The following is a 15,107-nucleotide window of genomic DNA, read 5'->3' on the forward strand; positions in this document are numbered from 1 at the left end:
TTTTCACAATAGGGTCAAAGTCCATTTTTGAGAGTCTGAGAGGTATGGTGAGGTGTGGTGTGCAAGATGGATTTGCTCCCGTGTTCCAGTAAGCTCTAGCTGGCCTTATGCAAGGGATAAGTGTAGTGCTGAGTGCTGTCTTGGCACAGTTTTGCAGCTCAGAATAGGCCCTGTAGTTATGTGCTTCTGACAGTAAGGCAGAAAAACAAAAAATGAAGGTTTTTGTAGTAGTTTGCTCACATATTTATCCAGTTGAAACTTATTGCTTTTCAGAGCTACATTAACACCAAGTATGATGTCGAAGGTTGGATCTTGCTCCTGTGGGAATCAGAGGCCAAACATTCATTTAACTTGACTAGGGCCAGTGTTTTGTTGTTATGAAATGTCAGCTGTTCCCCCACAGACATCAAATAATAAAGCACCTCTTACCTTCTGGTAAAATAGTTTGGAAATGGTAAAATTGGTTAATGAGAGGCTTCTGTTGAGAAAAGTCCTCTTTGCCCCAACTTGTTTCCTATTTGGGACAATATTTAGCTTTACTGTAGACTTCTTACAATCATCTCAAATAAAAAAAATGGCTTGGGATTGCCCCTTTAGAAAAGTGCACTGAAGACATAATGACAACAGGAGAATATACTAATGCTGTTTAAGTGAAGTAATATAATAATAAAATTTTTGAATGTCCCCATGCCAGAATTGGCTACTTAGAAAGTAAAGGAGTTCACATTAGATACAAAATGTTGAAGAAAGAATTTAAAAAAACCTTATGAAAAAGTTTATCCCTTTTAGTTCATTTAATGCATGTCAGAATTAATTCTATGTTGCAATATTAAAATTACTTTTGCTATTTGAAATGTTAAGAAAACCAAGGCAAGCTTCACATTACCTTAATACCTACTGCTGTTTCAACTGATAGATATTTTGATTTTATTACCTATTGGTATTTGTACAGAAATTGTGAAGAGCATTTTTAAAGTCTTCATTGCTTTTAAATAAAAAAGTATTATATAATTATTCATTTAATTCTACCAGGTTCATGCAAGTATTTCTGGTATGAATTAATCAGTATCTTGAGAGAGATAACATCTTGGTCTTCTCAGGGTTAAAATACGTATTTTCTGCCTGGAAAATAGCATCCTCACAACCAGCAACAATATGTTTCATAAACTTTGAACTCACTATAAAAACCTTTCAGCATGATTATTCTTCCAGCGAAAAAAGATTGGGAGCAAATTCATTATTGTCTTTACCTCAATACAAACCTGATAAAGAAGTCTGCATTTTTCAATGCCAATACCCAAATTTGAATCAAGAGAAAGCTTTCAACATGTGCCTACTATCATCTTTTTCTCTTTTAGCAGTTTAGCAGGCCATCAGAGAAATATTTACCTGACTAGTGTGGCTCTCCCTGTGCCTTTGAATCGATGAGCCTGCTGTAGTGCTGGCAGACAGTCTGGAAAAGTCATTTTCCTCTGGTAATCCTAAAGCAGAAGAATACTAAATTATAATCTGAGATTTATGCACTGGTTGATTTCAAAATGAGGTTCAAAAGATCTTGGTATGTTTTACTAAAAAAGAAATTTAAAAACCCCAAATCATATATTTCCTGAATATTTACTATTTCTGTGCTTACTGAAACAGAAAAATTCTTTTTTACCATGTAGGGACAGTATAATAGGCATGCATGCTGGTTGACAAGGAGGAGCAATTGTAACTAAAAAGCCTGCAAATAACACTTTACCTATACACTGGCCAGGGATTCCTCCTGCAATGCAGAAATCCCTGGTTCCTCTTCCCCTGGCTTGTTTTCATGGCAGAAGCAATGCAAAGGGAACAAAACCCACGCCTGCAGCATTCTGCTCTCAAATTATATCTCTGTGTCACACAGGAAGTCAATATTAGGTCCAGGATTCAAAACTTCATCCCCTCAGTATAAAGCATGTTTTTTGTAAGTCTTGTAATTATAGTGCACTCTCGATGTGGGAATTAGCTGTCCAAAATGTAGCTGTTTAAAAACCAGTCATCCAGTGTAAAACAGCCAGGTAATCTCCTTCTGTAGTCAAGAGAAACAAACACCTCTGCAAAGTGATCCTGCAGTGAGGCTCATAGCTTGTGCCTCCCCATCACTTCTGCAGCAGTGGGAATACCATACACAGAGCACCACAGGGTGCTATGTGAATATTATTTGAAAGGTGGGATGAGGGGAAGCAAAGGCAGAAGCAGAAACAAAGGGAGTCCACAATGGACACGATTAAGCACCTCACAGACCAGAATGATAGACACCATGGTAGGTTTGTGTATTGGGCTAGCAGAGCTGGAGATCATTTTTCCCATAGCAGCCCTCATAATGCTGTGCTTGTGGTGGGTTGACCCTGGATGGATGCCAAGTGCCCACCCAAGCAGCTCCATCACTCCCCTTCTCAGCTGGACAGAGGGGAGAAAGTATAACAAAGGTCTGTGGGTCAAGATAAGGACAGATCACTCACCAGCTGCTGTCATAGGAAAAACAGACTCAGCGTGGGGAAATGAACTGAATTTATTTATTACCAATCAAAATCAGAGTAGAAAAATGAGAATTAAAACAAAGCTTAAAACCCCTTTAAGCCCCTCTATCCTCCTTTCAATTTCCCCCTTATAATAGTCCCTTCCCATAACTTTGTAATTAGGGACAACAGTTTTTAAATTTTCTTTGTTCTTCTTTACATGAATAAAGCTCATGTAAAGTATTCATAAATATGCATCTTTTTCTACATCATCTGGATTTCGTCTGAACATAGACAGTGAAGAATCCCTTATTTGAAGCTCAGGACCTCGTATGAACCAGGTCAAATCTGAGAGAGTCCAGCATTTCACTTCTTTACTGCTTGGTGCAGAGGGAATCTGACCCTGGCCTCTCAGTAATTGGAATTATGTGCTGTTTTGAGGTGGGATTATCACTTTTTGAAGCTGGGAATTTTTTATATTAGATATGTACAGGGGAAAGGTGTGACATCCAAGGTCTCTAGTGTACTGCTAGTCTTGTGAATTATATGTCAGGTACCACTATTCCATTCTTGTCTGCATTAAATTCTCTGTAGTCCAGGTAAAAATTCTCCTTTTGTAAGATCACATTTTTTGGTTGTAGGAAATGCTTGAAATAAATTTTCCTCTAAAAGATCTCAGTTTTTGTGAATGCAAAACAATCCCCTTTTTCAAATAATTTCCTGAACTAAAACTTTATTTACATGGATTCAGTTTGGATCCATCTCAAATAAAGTAGTAAAAAATGAACAAAATTTAAATGCAAAGTACCTTTTAAAAGTAGGTACTAATAATTTAATTCAAATAAAAGGTAAAATGTAAAATATTTTCATAATTCTAGACCTCCACAAATGAATAAAAATACTTTCTAGGCCAAACAGCAAGTTCTGAAAAATCTATTGATTTTGTACTATGTTACTACACTTTAGAATTGACTGCCCAGGACAGCCTTGAGCTAAGACTCAGGTTATCAATGATTTTCTGTTTATTTCTGTAGAAAGCACTTTGATAATTGGCCTTATCAAATAAGTAAAGTTTCCATGTACAGCAACAGCATGTTGTCACAGACATGGCAAGCAGAGGCTTGGTAGATCTTGGAAAGACAAATGGAATTGTTGATTACATCCTAAGAGCTTTCCTTGACGTACATTTAAGTAAATATTAGGATATCATAGTGCATTGAGTAAGACCTTGTCTAATTCAGTCCAAGGTTGGCAGCATCAGTTTAGCAGGGCCAGAGGAAAAATTACAAGAACCTAAGTTAATCAGGGGTGCAGTGTGGAGTACAAACTACACTATCTGGATTGGGCTTTCCTGCAACTACTCTCAAGTTACCAAAAGTAAGTTGAATTTGGCTGCTTTTTTTTTGGCAAAATTAAATTTTCTAAACATTAATGCTGCAAATACATGTGGCACTGTTTTGGGTGATGTAGGATCACAACTTTCAGCATGGCACTGAAAAAGATTATTTCAGGCTGTCTGATTATTTTGTGTATTTGGCAAAAAGCTCTTTCTTTCAGACTAAGAATTCCGCTGGAAGATTTCTGGTGAAGTCACTGTTTCATAGCACAGAGATGTAGAAAGGTGCTACTCTTTATGTCAAAATAAAGTAAAAAATAAGTGCAATTATATTCACTACACAAAATGAAAAGCAACTTCTATTAAAAATCTGAACTCAGAGAAGTGTTATTTGCTTAGGAATTATGCTTTTAGAACCTTGAAACATATTCTGTCACTGCTGTTGTACCATTTTGTGTTGCAATAATAAACAATATTTTATTCACTAATAAGGCACCTACAGCAAAGGGATATCCTGATTTCCTATTTTCTGTCCCATTTGTATTGATTATAGGGTCAGAGTCTCAAATCTCAGTCCTCCATACCTTAGGCTGCTTATATACTTGGAGCTGAAGGAATTACAAATTTCTCAGCAGAGGCTGTTTAATGTTCTTCACATTCAGCTTTTATTGGAGAGGGGCTTATCAGTTCACACATACAAAGTTAAGCCAGTTCCAGAAAGAGATATTTCACAGCTCAGAAGATTTCAGCCTGACTGTATCTTACAGAGCTCATTCAAGGAAACACTTCAGCAATTTTATGTTAGAAGAATGTTGGGATTAAAAACTACTTACCATTTGATACTGAATTTCCATTTTCAGCAGCCACAGAACTGGACAATGGATTAGATGACTGAGTTCCATGATTATTTGCATTTTTATCCTGTGTTTCTGGTCCAGGATCTGATGAATTTGGATCTTCCCTGCTCCTCAAGTTCAGATTAGTTTCAGCACCTGACAGAAACAGAAAAAATGAATGTCTTTTAACTTCAGATTCCTTTTAACTAGTGCCTTTCACATGTAATTAAATGAAAACCAAACTGACACAGAGAGACCAAGTTACTTCATTAAATTAATCACTAAATTCACAAGTCCTGTGATAAAACTGAAAGACTTAAATCAGTGATTTTTGCAGGTTTGGCTTTTTTTGGTTGGTTTTTTTTTTGGTTGTTGTTTTGGGGGTTTTTTGTTTGTTTGTTTGTTTGTTTGTTGTTACTGCTCCACTTGAAGCCTTTTAAAGTTTAGGGGAGTGAAAGGCATTACAAAATTTCATTTGTATTGTTTCTTCCCACACAAATATCAGTGGATATAACTCACCGAGTGTTTGCATTGTTTCCATTTTAAGATTCTATTTCACTTGAGCTTGCATAGCACTGTCATCATTGCAATGCCTTTCATCATTGCACTAAATGATACTAGAAACAGATATAATATGATCTTATCCTTTTCTTTTACCACCTACCGCAAGAAACAAACTGGCTTTTGAGATTAAACCATAGTAGCAATATTCCTCCCAGCAGATCTTCCCTGTGGCCATTGTTTACCAGCCCCAGGGCTCTCCAGCCATCAGTTGTCATTTTCTATAACATGCCAGCTTTTCAAGTCAGAGCCTTTTAGTTAAATTTCTTCAAGACATCAAGAGGAGGTCTGATCCTGTAGGAGTTCCAAAGCCTTTTAGTATTTGTTCAAAGAGAAGGGCAAAACAAAGCCCTTATCTTCTTCTCCCTCTGACTGATTGCATGTCCAGGAAAATCAGAACAGCTCACTGCAAAGTGCCTGGAGCTGCCTCTGAGCTTGCCTGGCTCTGTCAGCCCAGTGCTCCACAAGAAACAGGCTCAAGTCATTGGCTGTGCCAAAGTGGGACTCCCCACTGGAGCTCAGGGGCCAGGACACGTTCAGAGCTGGAAGACAAGATGGATGGGGACAGTAGCAGGGTCCCCACTGCAGTACCTGTATCCTTGGCTATCCCCACTCCACCCCAGTGTGACAGAGTTGATGAAATGCTGCACTGGCAAGGTTATGCATTTTCTTAATGATTTATCTCTCTTTTCTATGGTTTTGTTTTTTGTTTGTTTTTATTTTGTTTTTGGTTGGTTGGTGGGTTTTCTGTGTGTTTGTTTTTCTTTTGCATTTTTTGGGTTTTTTGTGTGTGTTGAACATGTATACATATTCTTTCCTTGCCATAGTCAGGTTTGATGCATAGAAGACAAAGCAGAATTCGGTGCTTTCTCCATTTCAGCCTTCCTAACAATTTCTGCTCCCTCTGAGGCCTGGCCTTAGCTCCAGGGTCGATGTGTTATGGCTGACCCTGGTGCAAAGGTCCTCCTGTAACACTCTAAAATGAAAATGTTTCTTCTATGACAACTCTGAGAGAGTTATTCCTTGATTTTGGTTGTCATAACGATAGCAAGAACCAATAGAGATCAAAAGACTAGCTATTAAAAACAACATTTGAGCATTCATCCATACTTCCATCATGAACATTTTTTCAAGCATTTCTTTCACCAGGTAATAGATGCTTAACCTGGAGATTTTACAGCCGAATGTTGACTGTTCTGTCAATTTTTCATTTTTATGACTGAAATTTAAAAAAAAATCCATCTGATTTGGAATTCCCCAACATTAAAAACTTAATTAATGAAATGGAAACTAAAAATCCATTCTGGTTACATCAAAATATTTCATTTAATTGAAAAGGTCTTTCCTATTTTTGTTTAGCTTTTAGTTATCTAACAATGAATTCTTCTTAATACTTCCTTGTCTAAAAAAAATCTGTCTTGAAAAGTCAAAAAGTTCATTTTCAAACTGTCAGATAAAATACTTCCATGTTTGTTTGATTTTTGTCCCTTCCTCCCTTGCCCTCATTCCTTGATCATTATATTTTGTCAGGTCTGATTGGATTGTTTCTGTGACATTGAGACATAAAAAAAAGCATTTCATAAAATGGATCTTCAGGCAAATGTGCTTTGTATTGCAAAAATTAGGCCAGCTCTGCCCACAATAACCAACTTGGGAGAGGCTGAGATGGAAAGTCTGAGATGGAAAATGCATACGGTACAATTATAAGAGCATGCCTGATTTAGCTTTTGTACAAGCAAGTTGACTGCAAAATGCATCTTTGCAGCTCCTTTTAAATTTGTCTGAAAAGGAAATGTCACTTTTAGATGTTACTAGTCAGTGCACTTGCCTATAGATCATAATCCACCTACATAATTACTGTGCCACTTTTTGCATAAAGCTTCTTGGGGAAGTGGCTGGGATCCTTATTTTTCTTGATATTTGAAAGATTTATTGATTTGCCTGACATGTGTAATTCATTTGAGAATGAACAAGTAGAAAGAACTTTTCTTGCACTGGTGTTTGCAGAAGCCTTTTGTTTCCTAGGTACATTGATATCTTTTCAGGGCATTCACGAAGGGCTCTTAAGAAAAAAATTATCTTTTCTTCTCTGTATCTGTAAAATGAAATACTACAAAGAACTGTGGATAGCTACTATGAAGCTAGAATATCATACTAAATTGGCAGAAATAGGTAGTGGAATATATGCAGCATATCTTTGGGGACAGCTATCTAGACAGAAATTTGTTATCCCATTTGCTATATTCAATCATTCTAAGAAATGCACTCCTTTAATTTCTCAACAGAAAACTGTGTAGAGAAAATATATTTCCTAGAGCCTTATTTAGCTGATCTTGGGGGTGGGAAAGGACCCTATATTTTATTTCAAAATAATCTGGGTTATATAAAGGTACTTGAACTAATTTCCTATATATAGGCATCTTCATCTCCTCATTGGAGGAGATTCATGTGAGCCTATAGAACAAGTTTAACTGTGTACATCAGCAAACTTCAACCAGACATCAGGAGAGAGCCCCTGAAATCAGCTCTGGCCCACACTGGACAAGCTTCCCCTGCCCAGCCTCTGCTCACAGGACCAGGCTCCAGCCCTGAACATGCACTGTGTCCAGTTCTGGGCTCCTCAATACAAGATAGACAAGCTACTGGAGAGGGTCCAGTGGAGGGTCACAAAGATGATGAGGGGTTTGGAGCATTTCTCTTATGAGGAGAGACTGCAGGAGCTGGGCCTATTTAGTCTGGAGAAGACTGAGAGGGGGTCTCATCAATACATATAAATATCTCAATGGTGGATGTTAAGAGAATGGTGCCAGGATCTTTTTGCTGGTGCTCAGTGACAGGACAAGGAGCAGTAACCATAAACTAAAACACAAGAAATTTCACCTTCCACCTTCTGAGGAAGAACTTCTTTACACTGAGAATGGCAGAGCATTGAACAGGCTGCCCAGGGCACTTGTGGAGTCTCCATCTCTGGAGACATTCAAAATCCACCTGGACATGCACCTGGGTAACCTGCTTTGCCATGGGGTTGGACTGGGTGACCTCCAAAGGTCAATTCCAACCGTAACAATTCTGTGATTCTGTGACTGCTGGAGTAAACTTGCTCCAGGTTATCAGCATCTTTCTGCAGTGGGGGCACAAACCGGCCACAGTACCCACTTATGGTCTAACAAGGAGTGCAGGGTGGAGGATACACTGACATAGCCCTGGATGCAGTTGGCTGTCTCTGCTGCCAAGGCTCACTGCCACTCCTGTCCAGCTCCCAGGGCTGGACAATTAGTTACATCCACAATTAATTACATCAGCATTACTTGAAAAGTGCAAGAGGAACAGTATGCAAAGGAGGCAGCTCATCAAACCCACAGTTGCTGGTTATTAGCATTCTTGGAAGAGACTGAGTTTAAAACTCAAGATCAAGTCATAAGGCACAGGATGGACACAATTACACTTATTTTGTAAAAAAAAATTCAGAGTATGGCAGTGATTGAAATGAATGTATTTGCTTTCCCCCACCCCCCATTTTTAATCCCTATCTCACTTTTAAAATAAACCAATACACTCAAAGTCTGTATGCTAGAACTTTTTTGTTGAAAGATTGACTTAAACTCTTACTACGACTTCCAAATATCCTATTATAAAACTTTTTTTTCTTAAACATAAAATGTGTGATCCTAAGAATCAAAGTTATTTAATAAGTAGTATTTAGGCTGAACTAATGCTTTATCAACAAATTAGAAAATGAGCCAGTATTAGCCCTATTCATATGACAGATTAAAGTACAAAACTGAAATATTTTTAGAGACTATTAGTTTTCTAAGGAAATCATATACATATAAAGTCTAAAGACAAAATATAAATCAATTACTAATATCAGAATTTAGGTGGAATCATCACAGACTCATTGTACAGCAAGATATGAAAATTAGTATGTTATTAAAGGCCCAGCAATAACTCACTTGGGAGGGCTGTATTTTCCTTTTCCGTCAAATCTCTTGTTTTGCTCTCCTTTCTTTAAATGTAGGTGTATCCCTACTGTATATGGATACATTTGTCCCCATAAGCCCTTTTTCAAATACATGTCCTTTAACATTTTGTGCTCATTTACAGTCTAACTGAAAGCTCATTAATAACAACAGAAGGCTCCACTGCTTTTAGCAGGTTTGGTATCCCATTCATGCTTACCTTGGATGCTTTGTGCAGCACTGCTTTCTTTGTCTATCCTGCTTATTCAAATGTGATTACAACTGTTCTCTGGCCCTGAGGCAAATGGTAAGAGACCCATATCAGTACTACTACACTTTCCTTGCTGTCCACAGCAGAGAGAAATGCAAATCATCTTCTGGGAATAGTTCCTGGAGCTGTGTCTTTTCCTGAACCACTCCCAGATCTGTCTGGAAGGGAGCCAGCCTGTCAAATCCCAAGAAAGGCTGGGGATTGCTCTGCACTTCGGCTGTGCACAGGAGTGAGCTGCCATTCCAAAGACATTCCCTGGCACTGGCTCACTCAGTAAAACAGATACAGCCCTTCACTTTGACAGCACTAGTTACCACGATCAAAAATAAGTGGCCAGCATTAATCTATCCCAGAAAAAAAATAAAAGGAAAAATATGAAAGAAAAACTGCCTCAAGATCATATGGGGCTGGTGGAGCACTGAGCTGTTGCCCAGCTTCTAGTGAAGCCACATTTAAAGGTTTCATTGTGACTGTACAGGGAGAGCAGATTCTCCCTGTTCTGCCCTGGTATAAATTAAGCCATGCATTCGTCTCAGTAAGATTTGACATGACCATTCTTCCAAGGCACAGATTTCTTTTCCTTAATTAAACAGAGAGCTAATGATGAGTTTCCAGCTGAGGGACTTCAATGTCACAAGCTAGGCAGAACATATCTCAATCCTAAAGCTGAAACGATCTCAGTATAAAATCAAACATTATTTCCTCATTCATGAAAAATATCAATTTCTGTAACTAATTACCAATACACAGTTTTAGGTATCAAGATCCACAGTTATACATTCTGTATCAGCAGCTATGAAAACAGGAAAATACATAAATTCTGGCAGATAAATTCATGTAGTACAGGAGAAGATTTTTGTACCTGGGCTACCATGGAAAGTAAAAGCTAAGTAGCTCAATTTCCTTAAAACCTACAGCTGGTATCCAGCAAAATGCAAATTTCAAATCAAGCAGCTTGTCGTTAAACATGTTAATAAGAGAGAACTGATGGTTCCTATTAACCAACATCTGAAAGTCAAGACTTTGCAGACAGAAGGGATTTCTAATGTGTGCTCTCACTCTTTCTTGGGAAAGTTAGGAATACACTGAATCCTAATGGCCGACCCTGGATATTTTTTTACATTTACTGTGACAAGTGGATGTTGTGAAGTGAGGGAAAAAAAATAAAATATGATGATTTCAGAAAATTTGCAGATATTATTTGATGAAGGAAAGGGAGAAGAAGTTTAAATAAGAACAGGCTATTTTATTTTGGCTTAAATGTTTACCCCTGTGTTTCCTTGTACCTTTTCAATTACACTTGGTGTTTCCTGTTTTGCTCTGACTTACTGCTGAGACGTTCTTTGCCTGTGGCATTTGCTAGCTACCCTCAGCACAGGTTGTCTTGGGTGTCCTTTTTCTGGATAAATGAATATTGCTTCAGAGTAATTCAGTTTGCTCATACAAAGTCACACCGTGACCCTCTGTACATGACTGTTTACTTTGTCTGCTGAGAGCTGGAGGCAAACAGCTGCATCTTATTTGCTGAAAGAAATGGAGCAGGCTGAAAACTGCCCAGACAGGATTCCCCCAGCCTATTAGCATGTGCTGCCTGTCTCACCCTTTTAGCTGTGCTGCTGGCTGCCACTGCCATCAGAGGTAATAATTATTCATTGGTTTATTTCACCTCACAAAGCCTTACAGCAGCAATTGTCTAGGATTCTCCCCCCACCAGTGACGCTCCTAGGATGGTAGCAGTGAATTCATACTGTCACTTCCAGCATTCTTTCTCTCTGAGCTGTGTAAGTGGAGCTATCAGATGGTGTTAGAGGCTACTCCAGAAGCCACACTCCTTGAAGGAGCAGGTAAATGCAGAAACAAGCCACTTATTTTGTCAGGAAAGCTGCATTTGTGGAAGCTTTGTGTAAACACTGGAAAGCAAAGAGAGGAGGCACAGGCCATGGAGAATATCAAGTGACAAAACTCACTCTGCTTGAGGAAAGAGCTCATCTGAAGAATTTTGTGTTAGTGTGATACCAATCAGCCAAATTTCAGAGGATTAGGCTGGTACTAAGAAGGAGGTTGCAGAAGCAGCTGCAGGAACTCCTAAGTCTGGTTCAGCCCTTAAGAGCCATCAGCTCAATTATAATTTTGTAAATCGCAGCTCTGGAAAGAACAGAACAAGAACAAGAAGGTTTCTTCTGCTTTCTTCTCTGATGGATTTGTGCTGGTAGAAAGACAGTGCTTTCATTTAACATTTATTTCAGTGTCAATCATTACAAGCTACAAACCTTTCCCTCTTTCCTAGAAGCAACGTCAGGAACATCCCTGGATCAGGTAGACTCTCAGAGCTGGTATGGGAGGGATAACATGGATACCTTTTTTCCCTGTCTGAAGGACACTGGCTTGTTTGAATTAGTTTTTTTTTTTCCCCAGCATGAGACTAAAAACACCATTCTGAAGTGGAGAAAACAGCCTTCTCAAGCAGTGGTAAAGGATGAAGAATATCTGGACAGGCTGCCATCTCTCCTGCCTGATAGTATCTGAGCAAGAACTTGGAACATCTTTTCAGTGCAGCAAGTGAGCTGGACTCCAGTCAGTGCACATGTTTCAGAGACTGGGGATTTCATCAATCACATCTTCTCTAAGAAGTGATCTCTGAAGGCCATTCTGAGGTCCATAACAAATCACACAGGGCAGGAAGGAGGGCAGTCCTTGTCCCACTGCTTGGGACAATATCCTGCCTTAGAAGAAACATTTGTTCTCTCCATGTTCCCCACCTTTTCAAGTCTAATATGGAAAAGAAGTAGTTGATTTTACTCTGTTAATAGTTTTATTTACTGCTAGGTGTGTTGATTGGCTGACCAAAGAGTCTACTTTTTGTATTTGCATGTTTAAAAACTGCTGGTGTGCTGGAAAAGGAGGAGGCAACTTGCTGAGAAACACAGCTTCCCTTTCTTAAACTGTTTTCTTCAAGTTTGTGTGGATACAGCAGTTCTTCTTGAACATATAAGTCTGTTTAAGTTTCTGTGTGGTATCTCAGTTACAGAACAGCCTTTACTGCTGGGCTTTAGCTGCTGTTGAAAGAAACTATGTGATGAGACACTGTCTCAACCTTCCTCCCCCCCAAACACAGTTTCAAATATTGTAAAAATAAACATATAAAACCACAAACAAACAAACAGATAGGGGTTTGATACTCCCAGAAGCATCACACCAGTTCTATTTAGTGCTCCCAGAATGCTTCCAGATATTTTTCAGGATATCTCATACCAGCTCTGGCTGTGACTGCAACTAAGAAGTCTTGGTGTAAGTGACTGCACTGGACTGAGCAGATAAATTGTTTAAGCAGATCCCGAGGAGCAATCCAAGGAATATTTTTGGTTTACCTGTAGTGTAGTCCTGCCCACCAAATAGGGACAGCTGTCCTGCAAAACTTCTCAGATAACATTCATATTTTGCTTTCCAAGTGAGCTTCTAAGACAAAAAATGAATTTAGATATCTATTTAGTTTGTTTTTAAGTTCATTTTGAAAGGATAGAGTGATGGTCAATGACACTGTCATTAATCTCAAGGCAAGAACTTATGGCTATTGCAGATGCAGTGTGATAAACATCCATACAGTGCACAAATACAGATAATCAATGGCTAAAAAGTGTCACTAAATGCTACTATTATGTCAAGATTGGTCTGCAACCAACCCCTAAGGAGAGAGCTAAGAGTTACATGAAATGTAAAACTTAAGGCCTATTTTAATTTTTTTTTTTTGTTTCTTTATAAATTTTTACCACACAAAGGTGTGAAAAAACCCTAATTTTCATGCCTTTAATTTTAAAAGAGAATGAAAGCTCAAGCCAAAACAGCCCTGGATTTAAGGTTTCTGTATTTTCCCCACTAACTAGTGGTGCCAGGAGGAAGGCAGATGTCCCTAACTGCTTTAAATGCTACTCCTACCTCCAGTAGTCCACTTCAAAGCACTTGACTACTCTCTCACATCAGAGTGTAGCAGTGTGGAGAGAGCATGAGGGTCAGGGTACCCTCACATTTATGATCAAGTCTTTTTATCAGTCTCTTTTAAATTGTCTTCTCTTGCTTCTCCACCCAGCCCCACAAAATTCCAATGCTGGAACTAGAATATAATCTACTCTTCATGATGAGCTGCATGAGTCCTGACCATAACTTTGGGTCATCCCTGAGGGGCTGGAGTTTGCACAGCTCTTGGATACCTGAGCCAAGGAGTTTGGAAGTAGCTTGGCCTGTTTACAAGACAGTCATTCCCCTAAATGCCAACCCTTGAAATGACTACCATTGAACTAATCTAGGTCTAAAAAAAGGTCAACACATTTAGTTGCTAACATTTTCAGTAAGAAGCATTTTACTTTACTTCAGTAAGAAGCATTTTTGCCATATTTCATGCAGAACGTTTCAGTACTTTACGGTTTTGAAAGCCTGGACATGAAAGAATATTTACTTCTGCACAGAATTTTGGAAAGCTTGATTTTCATTTCGGCCTAAAACAAATATAAATGTCATAGTCTTGACATTTTCTGTGAAATGGAATTATTCTCTACTGAGGTTCTTCACAAAAGATAATTTAATGCTGAGATGGATGTAAAGGAGTTAAAAACATCTGAAGAGATTTCTCACTCAAGCCGAGAATTTAATTAGAGACCTTCACTAAAATGTATGTCCATATTTCATTCTTCATTATGTTTCAAATGCTGGAATTCCTGTAAAATGAAGTGGCATGACATTTACTGCCAAATACCCATATTCTTCTTTGGTGTCAGGAACGTAAGTGTGGTACAAATAAATTTTTTTCTCTTAGATATGGCCAATTTCTCACAATTGGTTTACAATTAATGATGTAGTGGTTCCTAAACAAAGTAATTTGTGGTTCTGCATTGTGAACTACAAAAAAAATTTTAAAGACGTTAAAGAAAAGATGTTGAAGAAAAGACTTTGTTATTAAAATAAAAATCTTGTAAATGTCTACCTGAATTATCCAAGTCACAATTAAAAGTGGGATATTATTTAAAACTTTGGGTTTGAAATGCAGTAATGTGAAACAGTATGGTGTAGTTATTGTACTCAAGTGTCAGACAGGATGAAGAGGACAGCTCAACCAGCTCAATGGAGAGGATGCAAAATAGAGTCATTAATTTAAAAAAAAAAAGCCTGCAGTTCTCAGAAATGGACCATATAAAAGGAACAGAAAAGTCAGTGCAATTACTTTTCCTCAGCTCTCCTCCTCTTCAGCAGTGACTTGGTATGAGAGAGCCTGCAGTGGGTCAGACCAAGGTGCTATCTACTCTAGGATCCCTTTCTAATAGCCATAGATAGATACAGTGTAAGGTCACTGGAAACAAAAAATGCAGTGATATTTTCCTCTGTGATCAATATAAGCACTTAAAATGCAAAGTAAATATGAATTTTTATGACAATACCCTTTTTTTTCCTGAAAATTAGACTTGATTTGTTCTTCTAATAATCTTTGGGTTAAAATTATTTATGATAATCACACACAAAGCCTCTTTCACATTTTGGAACAGACAACCAAAGCAAATTCCATATTATGTGGTTTTAGGCTGTAACAGCAAACAGTGAAGTCAACCAGAAATTGAAATGCTTTAGTGAAAAAGAATCATAACAGAAACCCAGAAGAGTCTTCAACAGTAAAAT

At 38.2% G+C, this 15,107-nt stretch overlaps 1 protein-coding gene across 1 annotated transcript in view; it reads right to left on the minus strand.

Moving 5' to 3' along the window:
• The window catches only part of MYO16 (myosin XVI), a 259,909-nt gene that overhangs the window by 17,992 nt on the left and 226,810 nt on the right, over nucleotides 1-15,107 (minus strand). Inside the window, exons 32-33 of the mRNA XM_059839709.1 lie at nucleotides 4,653-4,811; nucleotides 1,390-1,481 (exon numbers count right to left, since the gene is read on the minus strand). Coding sequence (XP_059695692.1) covers nucleotides 1,390-1,481; nucleotides 4,653-4,811 — 251 coding nt within the window. The remainder of the gene's footprint in view (nucleotides 1-1,389; nucleotides 1,482-4,652; nucleotides 4,812-15,107) is intronic.

Source organism: Haemorhous mexicanus, chromosome 2 (genome assembly GCF_027477595.1).
Source record: "Haemorhous mexicanus isolate bHaeMex1 chromosome 2, bHaeMex1.pri, whole genome shotgun sequence".
NCBI lineage: Eukaryota > Metazoa > Chordata > Aves > Passeriformes > Fringillidae > Haemorhous > Haemorhous mexicanus.